The 18,893-nt window shown below is 35.2% G+C and overlaps 3 protein-coding genes across 5 annotated transcripts; 2 read left to right on the plus strand and 1 right to left on the minus strand.

The window, feature by feature from the left end:
• The first annotated feature begins 985 nt into the window (after positions 1–985).
• Positions 986–7,288, plus strand: LOC146157342 (mitochondrial fission regulator 2-like). Of its 2 annotated transcripts, none has more exons than XM_083387736.1 (9): positions 986–1,163; positions 1,256–1,353; positions 1,597–1,695; positions 1,781–1,842; positions 2,186–2,347; positions 4,377–4,657; positions 5,252–5,343; positions 5,890–6,094; positions 6,950–7,288. In XM_083387736.1, the coding sequence occupies exons 1-9, from the start codon at positions 1,137–1,139 to the stop codon at positions 7,016–7,018; spliced, it is 1,095 nt and encodes a 364-aa protein (XP_083243862.1). In that variant the 5' UTR covers positions 986–1,136; the 3' UTR covers positions 7,019–7,288. The 2 variants fall into 2 exon arrangements, with proteins under 2 accessions (XP_083243862.1, XP_083243861.1); XM_083387735.1 differs by having other exon boundaries at positions 2,186–2,338; positions 6,965–7,288.
• Positions 7,289–8,610: 1,322 nt separating this feature from the next.
• On the minus strand, positions 8,611–17,989 carry LOC146157343 (uncharacterized). Its single transcript, XM_083388181.1, has 10 exons — positions 16,884–17,989; positions 16,739–16,812; positions 16,484–16,668; positions 15,802–15,910; positions 15,636–15,713; positions 10,895–10,955; positions 10,750–10,823; positions 10,241–10,425; positions 9,833–9,945; positions 8,611–9,766 (listed from the first exon to the last, which is right to left on the minus strand). Exons 1-10 carry the CDS (start codon positions 16,909–16,911, stop codon positions 9,690–9,692), a joined length of 984 nt encoding a protein of 327 aa, XP_083244307.1. The 5' UTR covers positions 16,912–17,989; the 3' UTR covers positions 8,611–9,689.
• LOC146157344 (low molecular weight phosphotyrosine protein phosphatase-like) lies at positions 12,299–15,747 on the plus strand. 2 transcript variants are annotated; one of them, XM_083386724.1, is made up of 5 exons: positions 12,299–12,409; positions 12,478–12,551; positions 13,976–14,157; positions 15,160–15,265; positions 15,339–15,747. In XM_083386724.1, exons 1-5 carry the CDS (start codon positions 12,379–12,381, stop codon positions 15,417–15,419), a joined length of 474 nt encoding a protein of 157 aa, XP_083242850.1. In that variant the 5' UTR covers positions 12,299–12,378; the 3' UTR covers positions 15,420–15,747. The 2 variants fall into 2 exon arrangements, with proteins under 2 accessions (XP_083242850.1, XP_083242851.1); XM_083386725.1 differs by having other exon boundaries at positions 13,976–14,124.
• Positions 17,990–18,893: the final 904 nt, after the last annotated feature.

The following is an 18,893-nucleotide window of genomic DNA, read 5'->3' on the forward strand; positions in this document are numbered from 1 at the left end:
TTTGTGTGATTTCGTCCTGATTAATTCCACTTGTGATGAATTGGGAGAAAGTATTACATCAAACAATGAAAACAAATGCAATTCTTGAAGCATACAATTTTAGTGGTTCTAACTGGAAACATGCAAGTTTAAAAGAACAAAAACATTCCAAAATCACCAAACCGTGAACAAAAATTACATGCATAACGATAAATCCCAAGCGGTACAGTTTTTAACCAGTGCGAAAATATTTTAGATTTTAAGTTCCACGTTTATCTATGGCTGATGTTACATTTAATTTCGCTAATTGTTAAATTATTTTATATTTAGGGATATTATACTAAAGTAATGCAACCTCAAGTAAATGAAAATCACTTCTTTTGTGCTTCGTTATGGACTTACACGTTTCATTGGAAAAGCTTTTTTTATCGGCGCAATGCAAAGATAGAATGTGACCTCTTCAAATGACGATAATGAAAATTGATGTAGAAGGCTTGTTTTTGCTTTTTTTCGAAGAATTTCATAGCCAGGCATTGTTGCTTCTGCAATACATGTACTAAAATTGGAAGATACAGAGCCAGGCAACATGTGTTAAGCTATCGTTAACCTTGTACCCAGCGCCATGGATTTTTACACGCATTTCGTTTTTTTTTGTGTAATACGTGTTGTTTGATCTGCATTGATTACTATTTGCCGCTGGGTTTATTTGACACTGTCTCCTCGGGAATCCTACCACAGCCTTCAAACAATTGTTAAATCAACGCACACTAGCACAGTATTTGGGTTAGGGTGCGGATTAGCGTTGGGGTATATGGGTGCGCCAAGTATTATCATATCTATTATTAACCGGCACCCTTACCAAATAATGTTTGTGTGAGGGTGGGTTTACTATTATTATTTAATAGTATTGCTTAACAAACGCTAACCCGTACCTTAAACCAAATAATGTGTGCTGTGGTAGGATTGCGCGGATAAATCTGTATTACTATTTTTTCTCACAGATTAATTTAGCTTGTCAGGTTTTTATAGCTGTAGTGGTCTTGCTGTTTTTAACTTAAGTAATGGTGTAATTCAAGCTTCTGAGGTACTAACTAAGTTCAGTTTGTAACGCTGACAAACAGCCACAGTTTCACTTAGTAAATTTCTCACATTTTACCATGACTTCAAATGGCAAACAGTTGGAGGTAAGGAATTTTATGGGTTATCCTTTCAAAAAGTAAAATATTCAGGAAACCTTGGCCCTATAAAACAAATCACCTGCTTTTTATTAATTAAGATAACCGACCAGACTGACTGGAGAAGATCGGGTCCTATGCGAAGTATTGTAAGGAGGATAGGGTCAACGTTACCCCTTGCAAGTACTCAGCGACCTCGGTTAGTCAAAAAAGCTCTATTTTGTTTAAGTTTATGAATAAAAAAATACCATTTTTTTTTATTATTAACCAATATAGATTTGCATATTAAAACAACAAAACATTGTTTAGTTTAAATCATCACTAAAAAATTATCTGTCTGTTATATCTTTATCACATTTGTATAGGATTTTTTCGTGGATAATTTTGAACAGATAAATATGTTTGTTTTGTTATCTTACTATATTTTTTGACTAATTTTTAGGTTTGAAATCCTTCCCAATGGAGCTCGCTTGATTGACAATGACCAAAAGTCATTATTTTCTCTCTCTGATATATCTCAATTGATTGAAATACCTGATGTGTAAGTTAGATCTTTTTGTTATATTGGTTAATTAAAAGGTGTTGTAATATCAAAAAGTTTTTATTTACTGTGCTTTTCGCTTTAGGAGGTTGGCATACTCAAGATCTTCAAACAACCTTAAGGCAGAATCTGAAGAATATAGAACAGGTTTTTGTTTTTCTCATAGTAAATTGATTAATTTAGTTTTGACTTGAAACTGTCCTTACAAAAATTATAAGTTTTGTATGCCATTTTGAGCTTGCCTGATTTTAAACTTTAAGCCTTGTCAAATGGCAGCTGATAAAAAAATTTTGATATCGGCAATAATAAACTTGCTTAACAGCTTATCAAAAAAATTTCAAACATTGTATAGTGGTTTATTGTAAGTAGTATTTAACATAATGTGGTAAAAACACTGTTCGAAATAAAAATACTCCAGATTATTATTTTTTTAATAACGTTACATCCCATTGACAGTTATGCATAGCTTTATTGTTTTTGCGCTATTTAGCCGATTCTTCTGGAATGTTCACAAACTCCACTGTTTCATCGGCGCCACAAGAGGAAATGGTGACAAAAATTTCTGCTCTCGAAGACGAGCTTTCTTATCTACGATCACAAATCGCAATGCTGGTCTCCAACCAGTCAAAACAACACGATACAAGTAAGTCTGGTGCTATTTCTCAAAAAAAATAGGGACATTTTTGTTAATTATTTGCCAATGATAGCCAAGTGGAAAACACAGTGAGACCTGCAAAGCAACAATATATGACCTACAAAGCAACAATCAGCAGCGACCTAATAACACCAAATTGGCATTAATAACCACGACAGACTAAATATAAAATAGTCTAGAGTCTGAAGTTGATATTGTTTTTATTTTGGTCTCAAGGCTGAAGTTCCTTTGAAGATATGCAACTATAAACAGGGTTGTTCCTTAGCAAAAATGTACACTCGCCAGGCGGGCAGGCGGCTATCAATCAGCACTTGCCCGGTCGAAATAACACTCGCCAAATTTGTTGGCACGCCCTCTGCAAATTTCCGTCCTAGCGCGGACATTTCTTGGGTTTTCGTTAACCTGTCTTGTGGTTTCTATACGTAAACATGAGTTTTATAAAAGTTTGGTCGTTTATTTTCATGCATGGATGAACAAATTAATGCCATAAAGCACTTTGCGCTTAAAATAATGTTTTTTAGCAGAAACATTTTTTACAATCTGCAGTGTCTTCAGTGAAAAAAATAGCACTGATAATTTAGTAGTCACGGCATGCCTGTTTTCCATTTTTTCTAAAAATCCTCGCGCTCTGTAAATGCTATAGTTACTGCTTACTGGTTGAACAACAAATAATGACTAAATAATTGTACGCCTTATAGTGGGTCGTTTTAATTTCCAAGGGCGTCCGCAAAGGTTCTGATTCGTATCTAAACATACACTAATTGCAATATAAATGATTTACAGACAGTTATATTTTAAGGCTGCTATGAACTTTAAGAGATCGCAACAACATACTTACAAAGACTAATTCCTAATTCTCAGCCATAGTTTCACAAGTAGGCGGTATTTTGAAATACTGTAGTGTTCAGTGGGCCATATCGGTCCCTTAAAAAAATACTAAAAAAACACTGCTTACAAATATTATATTTCTTATCGCTAGGTACATCGCAAGTCCAATAAACTTTTCGAAAGGTGTTAACGACCGGGTTAAACAATTAAAAATAAACAACGTTCAAGGTTAACAATAAACCTCATAACTATTTATCACTGCAGCAATGACGTTTTTTGATTTGCGGATAAACAACTTTTTAAAACTGGACGAAGAGTCTTTATTACGAGCTTCGAACGTGACTTAGATTAACATTATTTTGTGTGCAGTGTTGAATGTATTTGCGTCTTAGTGATTAAAGAAATAACTGGCGCTAAGTAATATTTTGCTTTAGCACCAACTAATTTAATTTATCGCTAAAGCCACTCGCCAGTCGAAAAAAAAAAATTCGCGCTCGCAAGTGCGGCGCCCCTTTTTCAAATATCTCTAGGTGCACCCCGAGTAAAAAAGGTTGAGAGGCTCTAGTGTAGTGGTTCACATTATTTTGCTGACCAAGTGCATTTTTACTGTCTCAATTTTATTTCTGTTTAGTTAAGGTCAAAACTGAATTAAACAACCCCTACAAGTGCTAGCCTTTTGACGATGGGTTTATTCAATGTGGAAGAGAGAAATATAGCTTTGGCAGACCTGCACAGTATTACACTAGTATTAGATTTCCTAAACGTCACATAAGACCTAAAATCTTCTGGAGTACTACCTGAAAAGCCTTTGCATGCCACAAGTGGTACATATCTTCATGTCCATTATTGGCAGGTTTCTGCTTGTTGTACACTACTTTGCTAATTTTAACAAGTAAAGAGTTTTAAACCATAAATATATTACGGGAATAGACCTTTGTTTAAAAAGAAGTTTGTATTTCCCCTAAGCAGTTCTATCAGTTTCCCAACAATTAAGCTGCAAACGACATGTTTCACTTTATTTTGCTTGGTGCAAAACAATTTAAAAAAAAAAAAAAAAGTTTTATACAATTCGGGTTATTCTTAGTGGATTGCAGATAGTTACCACTCCACAGTTTCAGAATTATGATCAGTGTTAACAATAGACACAAATTACTAACTGTCCGCTGTAATTTACTAACGGAGTCTTTTTGCTTTTCAGTGTCCGCAAGTTTTAGTTCCACGATAAGCGGCGCAGGTGAGCCCGCCTCCTGTTCAACCCCCATAAAAGCCCCTGCCCCAGCGGTACCTCCACCCCCACCAACCCCTGTAATGCCCCCTCCTCCACCCCCGGGAATTCCACCACCCCCGTTGTCAGAAATACCCCCACCTCCTCCCCTCATGGGGATTCCCCCTCCCCCATCATTGTCTTCCATTTCAATGTTTCAATCTAAACCTCAGAACAGTGTTTTGGATTTGATTAAACAGCGAAAGGCAGCAAGGGTAAGAATGTGAATAAAATGATATTTCATGTAAATTCTGTGTATAAAAAGTTGTATTGTATAATTATGTTAGTCTAAATAAGGTTTTTAAGCTGGCAAAATTTAAAAATGTATTGCAAATTATTTTAGAAACAAAACTGTTTTAAAACTCAAAAGAAACAAAAAAAATAAGTTTTTGTCTTCTGCTTTTATTTAATTTTTATCGTATGTTATGTAAATGTGAACTGGGGTCTTTAAGGGTGGTAAACTGTTTTTTGTATTCATTTTTTTATATAATTTATAAAAACTCAATAAAATAAAGTGACTGTTAAGCCTAAACCAGCATAAAAAGGGTCAGTTTTCAAGTTAATTTTTGTGTTTAAAAGCATAGCAATGACAAATGTGTTGACTCATTTTAAAAAAAATCAGCCTTTATGCAATCCACACACATTGGCAATTCTGATAATTATATGTCAACAACTGGCTTGTTTACATAAAGCTAAATTAGTAGAGCGAGAAGCTGTTTCCTGCCAGCTGCCAAACTATTCCTCAATAGGTCTAATTTAAGTACATCTTTATACTCTAGTAGTCGTTACGCAAATTTACTTAATTGAAGGGTGAAACGGTTTCTGAGAAACCGAAGGCTGTACTTTCAATGTCCGACGTTTTAAAGGACCTTCATAAAGTCAAGCTCAAGTCCGTCACAAGGTAAAAGAATCTATATCTAAAATTAGAATTTTAAAATTCAATTCAAGTTGTTTTATATAGCATCGTTAGTTTAACAATTTTGTATTTCCTAATAATAATCACTAGGGATGACCAATTAATATTGAATCGCGCACGATAGCCTGTGCTAAGTAGTAGTATCGGAACTCCTCTAATACTATGGATCAGTGATTCTCAAGGTTGAGAATCACTGCTATGGATGGTGATATCGGTGCCGATAACAAATTAATATAGGAATTTCAGTCATCATTTATGATCCATATCAGCAAGAACTCTTTCTGCATACTCCAATTTGTTCAATTAACAAACCACTTATACATACAACAGTCAACAATCCCATGTCCACACCTACCATAACAACAACGCACTCTGCTATTTATTTGTGTAGAAAATAAGTAAGTTTCCGAAGTTTATACCGAGTGAAACAAATACACGCTGTCAGGGATTTCAGATGCCACATGGACACCCTGCGTTATTTATACATTGAGTAACAAACTCCACAAAAAAACCTTCCTATTTACAAAACAGGTCTCCCGGCGGCACTCCCATGAACAACAAGCGTCCGAGCAAGGACGTGAGCCAACCTGTGGACGCAGCCGACTTCATAGCGGCCGCTCTACGCAAGAAGTTCGCCCACAGAAAGAACCTTATCGATTCACCGGACAGCGCTGCGGACTTGGGACTAAAACGCACCACGATGCGAGACCGCGAATGGGAAGATTCACCACCCAAGGTACGCCCACTAGCTACCGGATTAACGATGTCCTATTTTTCGTGTTTTATCACTATAGTCGACTTTTTTGCTTAAGCTTAATGTCGCTATTACTAGGTTCAAATAGGAAAGCTAATGAAATTAAAACATGGTAATGTTCGGTTGCAAAATTTGTTCCAAGTGTTACAAAGATTAGCCTTATCCTAAAATGTTGCATGTAAGCATAAAATGGACGCAGCTATTTTCCGTTCGTCTTCGTTTTTTATTGATTTAACGACAATCAGGTGTCAGGTCTTCAAAGTCGATCAAGTTAGATTTTAACCTGGTTTTAAAAACCATCAAAATTTGTCATTTCGGAAAACGCTATTTTGCATTGCGAAACATTGTTAAAATACTTATTTTAAGATCGGTGCCGATTCGAAATTTTTAGGTATCCACAACTCGGAATGTAACGTCACATGTTGGAAGTCGCTGTGTCGTTTCTGTGAGAAAACAACAGCAAAAAAAAACAATGATTCATTACATCCTCTGTTTTGTGTTCGTCATAAATGTATCACGTCACAGTAGTTTGACATTGTTTTAGGTGTCGTTAAAAACATCTTAAAAATCATGAATAAAGTTAGCAGCTTTGCAAGTTTGATAAACTGGGGACGAACAAACAATTTAACCTGAATGTAAGGAAGACAAAATCGGATATGAGTCGATATTGAGAGATATCAGGGTGGCGTATCAGTGCATCTCGTAAAGGCATTCCAGTCATGGTTAAAGTAAATCAAACCTAATAATCTGAAAAAAAAATTACGTTTTTTACAAAAGCAGTTGTGTGAAATGAAATACATGATTAAATTATTTATCACCGCAGTTTTACTTAAAAAGTGTATTTCTTTGCAGTTCGGACAGCATTTGCTGAAAAAAAGGTCGAATAACACAGTTCCGGCAACCTAACGTCAACATCGAAGTTCGCTGCATTCCGTGTTTTACCTCCACGCGCTGGTTGTTCCATGCAAGCTGCAAGTCATCGCTTGCCCTTCACCACCCTCTCTAACCCACCCACGTTCTGCTATGTCGTGTTTTCTTTTAACTTCACTTCTTCCCATGCTTTATCCTCTTTTTTTTGTGACCAGCGGTGGTGCTTTGAATACTTTTATCGTAGATCGTTGTTCTTCGCTGCAAATAACTGCCGGTTGCAGAGTTTTATCCTTGTAATAAATTCGCTTTCAAAGAGGCGAGATGCGTTGATTGTTACACAGAACCCTTCTACTATTGGTAGGGCTATATAACAGAACATGAAAACACTTTCTGTTCCACAGAAAATTGTGGTTCAACAATGCTACCTAATTTCCAGATTAACAGTGTTGTAAACAAGTCATTTCAAAATAACTTAAGTCCAAGTCAAGTTATTTGTGAAATAACTTAAGTCCAAGTCAAGTCTTTTCGAATAAATAACAAGTCAAGTCCCAGTCCAAGTCGTCAGTTGCGCAAGTCAAGTCCCAGTCAAGTCATAATTAGAGCAAGTCAACTTTAAGTCATGTCCTTGTCATAAAAATAAAACGTGAAACTATTACAATTTTTAAACTCGCATGATTATCAACAATAACTGAACTAAAAAATAAGGAAAACGGAACATATAGCAAGCAATTTGTTTTTCTTGCAAAAATTGGACAAATAGCTCAATTTTATAAAAAAACATACTTAAAGAAATGTTTTATTTAAAAAAAAGTCATTTGTTAAAAAAACTTAAGTCAAGTCAAGTCATTTGTCCGAAAGACTTAAGTCAAGTCATTTAAAAACAGTGACTTAAGTCAAGTTATTGAGTCATTTAAAAACAGTGACTTAAGTGCACTTGTCAAGTCATTACAACACTGCAGATTAATGCCAAAACCAAATTCTTAGACTGAAGTCCCCGCGCTACGTAATCCTTTATTAATGGGAAGGTATCGTTTTCTGCTAATTCTGCAATGTAATTTTCTACGGATATCGTCAAGACAGTGTTGTAAGCATTTAAAAAGAGGACTAAGGTTTTTAAACAAATTTTGTGATGTACTTTAATACCAAGCTTAATTTTTTATCGTCAAAGACGCTTAAATTAGTCCTACTGACAGAAGTATAAAGCGTAAGTCGACGAAAACAAGAGGAACTGAAAACAGGCCACAAACAAAAGGTTTACATTGACTAAAGACGCTTATCCAATGTTATTTTCAATGACAGTGTTGTAAGTATTTCAAAAGGACTAAGGTTTTTTAACAATTTTTGTGGTGTACTTTTATACCAAGCTTAGTTATTTTAATTTGTTTATAGTCAAGACGCTTGAAATAGTCCTATTAACAGAAGTATAAAGCGTAAGTCGCAGGAAACAGAGAGGAATTGAAAACAGGCCACAAACATAAGGCTCACATTGAATAATGACGCTTATCCAATGTTATTTTCAATGACAGTGTTGTTTAAAAAACAAATAAGGCTTTGTACCAATTTGTGTGGTGTAGTTTTATACCAAGCTTAGTTGTTTTTATTTGTTTATCGTCAAAGACGCTTGACAGAAGTATAAGGCGTAAGTCGCAGGAAACAGACAAAGGAACAACAAACAGGCCACAAACAAAAGGTTAAGATTGATAAAATACGTTTTCCAATGCTATGTTCTACTAATATCGTCAAGATAGTGTTGCGAGAATATAAAAAAGGGCAGAGTTTTTTTTAACTGTTTTAGTATTGCACTTTTATACTAAGCTTAGTTATTTTCATTTGTTTATTGTCAATGGCACTTAGAAGAATCCTGCGGACAGAAGTACAAAGCGTTAGTTGCAGGAAACAGGTCACAAATAGTAAACATGAGCAATGCATGTGCAGATAAAAAAACACAAATAGAAACTTTTTGAAATTTGTCCATTAAAAGGCATTGGTTCTCACAACATATAAAAATGTGAACTCATAAATATTTCGGTAGTGAATTAATTTGCGTTACTACAGAATACCAAAGGCGATTATTTTTTAACATTTAAAAAAACTAAAAATTTACACAGTAGGATAAAATTATTTCAAGTCAGAAACGATTACAAAATTAAAAAAAGGAAAACTGTAGTCAGCTGCTATTTAAAACTGTAATTCAGTTGATGATTTTATCAAATTTAGTTTTGAATTAGATTACATCAAACAACGATTTAACTGTATTATACCTTCTTTAGTGAAATATAGAGTGTTAAAGTCTTTATTTATTTCAAATAGTTGTGTATCTCTGATATGACAAATCTATTGCAGAGTTGTTAATGTGTCATTTTTGCAATTTTTTTTACCTTGTATTTTAAACTGTTTTGCTCAACTTTTTTTTTAAATAATCAAGCCTTGATTTCTTTGGTCTTCTGACAGTTGTTTGTCTTTCTAATGTGCCAAAAAATATCAACAAACTATATACTTTTTGTCAAGGGTTTTACATAATCCGAAAAATATAACTGAATTATGTTCCACTGGTCATCAGTAAAACATCATCACACTATTTATACAACAAAGTGTTGCTTAAATCAATAGGTCAAAATTTTCCCAAAAAAATTGTTTTAAGGTCAAAATTTATCATTTTTAGGTCAAAAAATAATGGTGTAATGCTAAAGCAGAAGTAAGAAAAACACTAAACATGTTCTGATTTTAAAAAGTTCCTACAGGATCGCAAGCACTGTTCAAACACAACATCAAAATCTTTATCATCTGAACCCTGAAACAAAAAAACAAAATTAATATGTCACATGCAAAGTGCATAACAAATTGCAACACTTGCAAAGTAGGGATCGTTGATTATTCCTTTCCAAGTTTCATCGTCATCAAATGAGCCAAGTAACAATAGCTTTGCTTTAAACGGCTTTTTCGGGGCCATTTTCTCCAAATCCCTGTAAAACAAAAAAATTGTTGGTTAGAAAAAAATACTAAAGTCGAGTCAAAATCTGGCCAAGTTTATCAATATCAAATTTAATATTGGGCAGTGGGCATGCGCACATCAGGCTCGGGCAGTATTATATAGTCTTATTAGGTTCCGAGTCTGACTTTAGCAAAATAAACCTACTCTAATAAGTCCAGAGTCTGTCTCCGAAGGCCTGCTTTTAATCCCAAACAACCAAGCTTTTCACAGTTATTCATTGCCTACAACATTGCTATAAAACCTATATAAATCGCAATTGTAAACACCTCATGTTGCTTTTATCCATGCCAAAAATAAAATCAAAGTCATCATAATCTTTTGCAGTAATCTGCCGGGCACTGTGACTTTCAACCAAGTGATAAACGCCATGTGATTCCATACAAGCGCGACCTCGGTCGTCTGGCGAGTTGCCAATTTGGTATTGTGAAGTTGCAGCACTGTCAACATTCCACTACAAAAAAGTTCACATTTTGATAATAAGACATACAATATTATTTTATACAAAGCACAGATAAATATAATACTCAGCTTACTAAACAGAATTGCATTGGGACTCTATTTAGACTTTTTTTTATTAGAGCAAAAATCAAAACCGAATTTAGATTTTTGTGATCAAAATTATTAAAACAGCGAAACTAAGAACTACGAAGTTAGATAAACGCTTTCAAAACAAATTTATTAAATGAGAAACACAATTTTATTTTCCAAACAAATTTATTAAAAGAGGAACTGAACAATATTTAATAAAATATTTTTATTGGTAAACTCAACCTACATCTTTTATGGAACCATTTCGCATTAGAATTTGCTTGAAGCATGCTTCTGCAATAGGAGACCGACAAATATTACCTAAACAAGAATTAAGAGGTAAAAGTAAAGTTATATTTTACTGTTGAAAAATTATATTTTAACATACACACCTAAACAAACGAATAATGCCCCTTTCATCTTTAAAAGCACAATCAACCTAAAAAGTAAAACCTAAAACAAATATCATGAAAAACCGAAGGAAATACAAAATAAAGCCAATATTCTTTTGGAGTCATTTAAAATGGATTACAATCGTGCTACATACTTAAGTTGCCAAAATAATTGTTTGTTTTGTTCCCGTCTAACGCATTTTTACCTTATTTGTTTAAAAATTGGGCGCTGGTCTAGAATCTTACGACACTTTTTTATCAGTAGGGCAGGCCGATTGTTTAGTTGATTACAACACAGAAACTATTTTTTGTTGCCCTAAATTATTTTTCAAGGTTTGCAAATAATGAATTCCCCGCACTTAAAACTGTGTAACTTTTCTATGAGTAACAGCTGCATCAGGCTCTCGAACTTATTTTTGAATCAAAACATTAACTGAATGAAGCTTTAAACGAATAAAGCAGTGTTTTGACCATTTGTGTTAATTTTAGAGTAGGTTATCTTTAAAATGTGAATGGTAGAAAGATTTAGATACAATGAAATGGTGTGCAGACTGAATGTTCTTTTTTCAAAGCTAATTTCTTGAAAGTTGAGATGATTATTGCAACTATAATGGTTAATCTATTTTAAAATTGTACGTTAACCCTGAACCACATTTTACTCTCCGTGTACAACAATTGCTCGCATCTAGGATTGTGATATTTTTTATCGATGACGGCACGAAGCTAGGCCAAACGTAACGACACAAGCAGCCTACTTCAAATGGTTTCGCTTTAACTAAATACCCTCAATAATGCCACAGAGTTCCCTTTTTTGGTAAAGTTGAGGTTGTGGATGTGTTACGAAAGCGACAAAGAGTTGCAGTGGATTCAACAATACCAAAATAGTGCCTAGTTTAATCGGTACAAGTTGCCAAAACTTTTATTTTTAGGGAGCTACATTTACATAGTTCAAATGGGGCTTGGCGAACCCGAATTCAAACGCTAACCCGAATCAAAAATTGTGCGTTGATTAAATATTTATTTGAACGGTGCTTTGGAAATAGGCCCAAACTCCGGTAGGCACAAACAATTTCGTCCGGGTTTGCACATTTAATAGATTTTCAACTTAACCTACAAGCCAAACCAAATTAGTTCCAAAGTTATGACGCCGACTTTTGTGAATATAACCGATATAAGAAGCAACTTTTTGTTTTGTTTGAAACGTGTTTAAGATTTCGTCACAGCACCACTTTTCAACAGTTCGGCTGTGCAGCCTAGGAGTTCACATTGCATAACCTTTCCGGAACATTTTCCGGCATTGTCCATGCGAGCATAGTGCGACTAACATGTAGACTAATTTAGTTTTATTGGCATTGTCAACTGGTAGATGTAGTTCCAAATAAATTGGTAAATCCAACTTTCGACAGGACTAGATAAATAAACTGATTGAGTATTTTTGTGGTCAGAGTTTTAAAAGCAAAACGACGTTCTCCACATTGTTTACGATGAGTCATTCCGTTTTGTTCGTGTGTTACGGTAAGTTTTCTTTCAAGTTGAACTCCTTATAGACGTTTGGACAAGCGTTGAAAAGCGTTTGTTTTTAGGCAACACCTGTCGTTCGACGATGTCCGAAGCAATATTCAAGGACATTTTGGACAGAAATGGAGCGACTAATAAGGTTTGGTTTGTGAGTTGAAAATACATCAGCAACTTTTTTTGTAATTCTACTAATGGCTTGGCTTAGCTTTAAATGGTAGAAACGTTGCCCATGCTTCACGAGCGTTTGTAATACGACGCACGCGACAAGCGTAGTCAAAGTAAAGGAATGAAAAAATTCTGCCAAATGCTTGTAGTGCAGTGTTTTTTTACCGGGGTGCCGCAGCAGCACTTATGATTTCTGTAGGGTGCCGCAAGCCATAAAAAGTTGCGAAACACTGTTGTGCCGTGAAAGCTGGTTCACACTGGGTGCCTTGTGCGTTGATGAAAAACGCGTGTTCCTGAAGCGTGAAAAACGCTATTCGTTGCGTGTAAATTGGATGACGGAAAACGCAAAACGCCTAGTGTAAACCAGAGTTTGATCAATTACACTAATTCAGTTCAAATATAATTACTACCCTACATGTTTCAATTACATTAAAAACTGTACTTAATTACATCAATTCCATTTTTTGTCATTGAAACTTCAATTTTCTCTATATCAATGTATTCAGCCAAAATTTTAGCAAATAACAATCACACAGAATGAAAATGCCTCACAATTACATTATAGTTACAATAAAACCTGTAATTAATTACATCAATTACAACTAATCCAACTCTGATGTATACCAGTCTAAAGCATCACTGTTAGCGATATCGGTTGGTTGCTCGTTTAATATAATCAATTGGGTGGTACCGGTTCCGATAGCAAATTAGAATAGGCATTTTAGACATTTTTGGTGGTCCATCCAAGCCATTCTTCCTTAAAGGTAAATTTCTATAAAAGCAGTAGGTGGTAACTGCTGGTAAATTTTATCATTAAAAGCTGAAGCTAATTTTAGCCTATAACATTCTAAAAAATCAGTATGAGCGTCAGAACTGCGGACTCGAAGAAGTTGGTTTGTTTCGCTCGAGTCGGACTCGGGATTCGAGTAAGATGACGTAAAACTACCAGAGTCCCGAGTCCAACGTGCGCGTGCGCAGTACAAAATTTAGAAACTGATGTACCTACTGTTACTTGTAAAGGTGGAACAGCATATGGTGGATATTTCCAACCATGTATTGTGAGTAAATGAGTTAGTTAGGTGACATTGCTGGAAATCCACCCTAATTTAGTTAGATTAATGGTGCAATACACGCCGCATGGTTGGAGTCGAGTGGGGGACTCGACGAAATTGTACAATTGGCCGGAGTCGGACTCGGGTTACTTTTAACCGACTGCGCTGCCGCGATGAGCGTATGAATTTTATATTTTTTAGTTGTTTGGGCATAGTAATGACGTCATTGGAATCGGATCGAATCGCGAAAGGTCCAAATTTTCGATACGGGAATAAAATGTCAAGTAAAGGACACTCTTAATCATCCTTTACCACAAATGACAACTTTTCATTTATTACGTCACAGTGGAAAGTGGACAGTTGTGGGACGAACGCCAACCCGGGATCGCCCCCTAGTGGTGGCGGACGACGATGCTTGGAATCCCGTGGCATATTCCACCACGTGGAAGGTCATAAATCGAGAAAACTAACTGCCGCCGACATTCAAAGCTACGAGTATGTGTTCGGGATGGACGAAGGAAATATCAGGTACACATAACGCATTAAGTCCAACAAATGAACGTATTTTCGATAACAATAGAGAGAAATCGCTCTTCTGGTGTAAACGAAGTGGAAACCTAAAAATAGAGTTAGCTTCACCAGGCAACATATCAATAGATAAAAATCGCTCTTTCTGTATTTTAGGTAACTTCAAAAAAGGTAATGTATGCTTTAAATCAGGGATTTCAATCTTAAGGGGTCGCACAACATAAATTAAGAAAGCCTGTAGACAGAACCAACATAAATAAGAAACAATGACTTTTTTTAGAAATAAATGTAATATTTATATTGCGGGCAATGGAGTTTGACTCGGAACTCTAGTGAGACTTCGTAAAACTACCCGAGTCCCAAGTCCGGGTGCGTAGTATCAAATTTCGAAACTGATAAGGCTGCCAACTGTAAGTTGTAAAGGTAAAATAGCATATGGTGGAGTATTTTTCAACCACATGTTGTGGGTGACACACACCTATAGGTGACTTTCTAAGTATCCAGCTTTTTTAATTACGACAATAGTGAAATACAGGCTGTAAAGTCGGAGCCGGACGCCCGACTCGACTAAATATCAAATTTGGTCGGGTTATCTTTAACCGACTACGCAGCCCTAAGGCAGTATTTCAATAACTAAAACGTGATTTGCGCTGCAGTCGGATAAAAACTGGAATGTTAGGCAGGCCATACGTGTGTCTGTCAAGGCGGCATGTCGCTGACACGCCACAATTTGACACACCTGGTTAGGACATATATTTCTCATTTTTCAAGGCAAATTAGCCAAGTAGTTCGTTGATTGATAATAGCATCAACAATGCTGAATACACGCCAATGCATTTGGTGGTCCTATCTAAAACTTATTTCGTCTCATATATGCACAGACGTGCAAATGCAACAATCGCCAAAAAAAGCTGTGTTTTAAAAAGCAGGTCGCCAGTTTGTCACACAGTGCTTTAAATGATGCTAGAAGCTCTGACAAACCTTGTTATGCCTTTAATACAGGTCAATACAAAGAGAGGCAAAAAACATCAAGCACAATGCTAAAATCATGCTGTTAGGTTCGTTCGATCAAGAATCTACAAGTGGTGGAGTTATCACAGACCCATATGTAAGTGAATTCCATTAAGTCAAAGACACCAAAGCAACAGAACACACTTTAAGGCTTCACTTATTTGACACAGGGTGAATCAGACGAGAAGTATCAGTTGACCTTTCAGCAGTGCGACAGAGCATGCATCAACTTCTACAACAAAGTTTCATAGTGCTTTTTGTTTACATCGTGCTTTTTTTACTTTTGTAGCCTTTAATTGATTTCAGCGAACGAATCTACTCTTTTACACTGCACCAAGAAAACATTTGCACCTTTTCTACTATTATATTGATCTATTACAAAGATTTTCAACAACAAAATGACTTGTACTTTTTGTATTGAAAATTTGACAAGAGGATAAAAAGAAATGACGAAAGGTTTATTTAACATGATCTGATTTCAAAAAATTAGTACACGATCTCAGGCATTGTTGATAAACCACTTCAAAGTCACTCTGATCTTGACCCTAATAAAATGCAGAAATAAATATAGAATACAGACTTGGTCATACTATTTTATAGAGGTAATTACTGCTAAAAGTGGAACGGACTTACATAATACGGATCTTCTATAATTTCCCCAAATGATTTGTCGTCGTCGAATGAGCCAAGCATTAACAATTTAGCTTTATACGGGGATTTAGGAGCCATTTCTTTTAAATCCCTGTTAACATAACACTTGGTAGATTAATGTTTCCTACATTTCCAAATTTTCCACAAAAAAATTGCTTTTTAATGTAGACACAAAAAACCTAATAGTTTTTTTTTTGTATTTGTCATATTTACATTTCTACAATTATTCTCATCTGGCAAACCTGGTAATACATACCTATATTTATATAAATATATACTACACTGTAATGAGAATGCTTATTACCATTTGTTTAGCGAATATTGATATATTACATAAATAATTATCTTTGTACAACTTATTAGGCAGGGCTAATACAGATATCCCTTGAAACTCTGGTTTACTAAATTTATTAGCATTTCCATTTGTTGCTAGAATAAAAATTAGACAAAACAAGGATTTAAGTAACATTTTTTTAGAAATAAGACAATAATTTTCCAAGATGTAGACAAAATAAGAACTTATCTGGGAAATAATGGGAATATGACATGTATGTAGGAAAAGGTCTTGTACAAAATCATACCCCTCTGTTATGGCGAGTAGCCTAAAAAATATCTTGGAATAAACCAAGGGTGACAACTATCACTATTTGGCACTTCAAAATACCTCATGTTGCTTTTGTCCATCCCAAATATGAAATCAAACTCATTGTAATCCTTATGGGTAATTTGCCGGGCTCTGTGTTTTTCAACCAAGTCGTAAGTGTTATGTGACTTCATGCATGTTTGGCCACGGCTATCGGGAGGTGAACCAATTTCATATCGTGATGTTGCAGCACTGTCAACATTCCACTGCAAAGGTAAACATTTGTTGGGGAGGTCAATGGAGTTGTGCTTCTTATAATAACATTGGTACACATACTTCTTTTGAACATCCTTGATCTCTTATAATTTGCTTGAAACATGCTTCAGCAATTGGGGAGCGACAAATATTGCCTAAAAATACATGTTAATAGCATCACTCCATAATGATACTTTCTGAGAGCAACGGTCTATTTCAAACTTACCTAAACAAACAAATAAGGCTCCCTTCATCTCATTCAGTTCAAACCTAATCTGTGTGGTTAAACTTAAAAATAAGGTAAGAATAATTAGGCAGATTATTACAAGAACACTCAGAAATATGCATATTGCCTGAGTCACTTAGATGTAGATTTAATATATATATATATCAGGGTTGGACTTACGCACTCGCCCGCTCGCCAATGCGAGTACAAATCACTCCGGGCGAGTGTTGATTGAAACCCACTCGCCTGACTGGCTTCGGCGAGAAATTTAATTTGTAGGTCAACTTGTGTTAAGCACCACTACTAACGAAATATTACTTAGGGCCAGTTATTTCCTTAACACTAAAAAAAGTGACTTATGAGGTTGATTGTTTACCTTAAACATTGTTAATTTTCAAATGTTTAACCCGACCGCTGGCACATTTGAAAAAGTTTATTGGACTGGCGATGCACCCAGCGATAAGACTTTACTTTTTTGTGTTTATTGAATTGTTTGTATTAGAAAATTATAAGCAATCGCTAAAGTTTTTGGTAACATAAGTTTTAATAATATTTGTAAGCAGTGTTTTTAAAGATGTTTTAAGCGACAGAAACGGCCTACTGAACACTACGATATTTCAAAATATCGCCTACTTGCGCAACTATAGCTTAGAGTTGGCAATTAGTCTACATAGTATGTTGTTGCGATCTCTTAAAGTTCATATCGGACGTCGGTCAACCAAGCCAAAGCTTAAAATATAACTGTCTGTAAATCATTTAGTACCCAATTAATGTATGTTTAGATACGAATCGAAACCATTGCAGACGCCCTTGGAAAATTGTAACGTTATTTTATTTAGTCATTATTTGCTGTTCAATCAGTTACTATAGTGTTAGGCGAAATGTGGTGTTTTGTTTGTGGCGCGAAGCAACCTGCGTTAAAACATCCTTTAAGCACAGAAAAACCAGAATACGAAAAAAAGAGAGTGCGAGGATTTTTAGAAAAATGGAAAACAGGCTGGCCGTGGCTACTAAGTTGTTAGTGTTTTATTTTCACTAAAGATTGTAAAAAATATTTCAGCTAAAAAACATTGTTTTAAATACTCGACCAGACTTTTACAGAAACTATAAGACAGCTTAACAATAACCCAAGAAATGACCGCGCTAGGACAAAAATTTGCACACTGCATGCCAACAAATTTGGCGAGTGTTATTTCGTCCGGCCGAGTGCTGATTGATAGCCGCTCTCCCGCCTGGCGAGTGCAAATTTTTGCTTAGGAACAACCCTGTATATATATATATATATATATATATATCAATGATTTTGTGGCACCTCTGCATAAATTAAATGCTAAAGTTGATTTCAGTTTGAGGTTATCTCAGTTTAACTTTGATTGAATTATGAAATGGCAAAAAACTGATAAATCGATAATGTAATCTTACCCGTGATCCAAGTTTATAAATAATACACATAATGTTAGCCTGTATTTGTTTATAAAAATTATAGTATGATTTCTACAACAGAAATGTATATTTAAAATTTTTATATTTTTCATTGCAAGCAACTTCGGCGCTCTTTCACTTATGTACGTAAAAATTAATAAAAAAAAAACTTTCTTCAAATGCCGCATACCACAATGCATATTGTTTGGGTTAGGGTTAGCGTTTGGTTGAGGGTGGGTCAAGTTATTATTAATAATAAACATAATAATACTTGACCCACCCTCACCCAAATGCTAACCCGCACCCTAACCCAAACAATATGCGTTGTGGTATGCGGTATTATTTTGTTTTTTGCACAACTTTTCACGTACATAAGTGAAAGAGCGCCGCAACTTCTGTAGTGCATTCGTACAATTCATACAACTGCACAATTTTTGGTTTAATTCCATGGCCTTGCATTTATTTTAAACCCTCTTCCGAACCCTCCAAATGTGACGAAATAGTTTGCTAAGACAACAAATTCTGGCGCACGAAAAATGTAGGCCTATAACAAATTTCGGAATTTCGTTAAATTGTTTTCATTAAATT

The sequence above is a fragment of the Ascidiella aspersa genome, chromosome 4 (assembly GCF_963924565.1).
Source record: "Ascidiella aspersa chromosome 4, kaAscAspe10.2, whole genome shotgun sequence".
NCBI lineage: Eukaryota > Metazoa > Chordata > Ascidiacea > Phlebobranchia > Ascidiidae > Ascidiella > Ascidiella aspersa.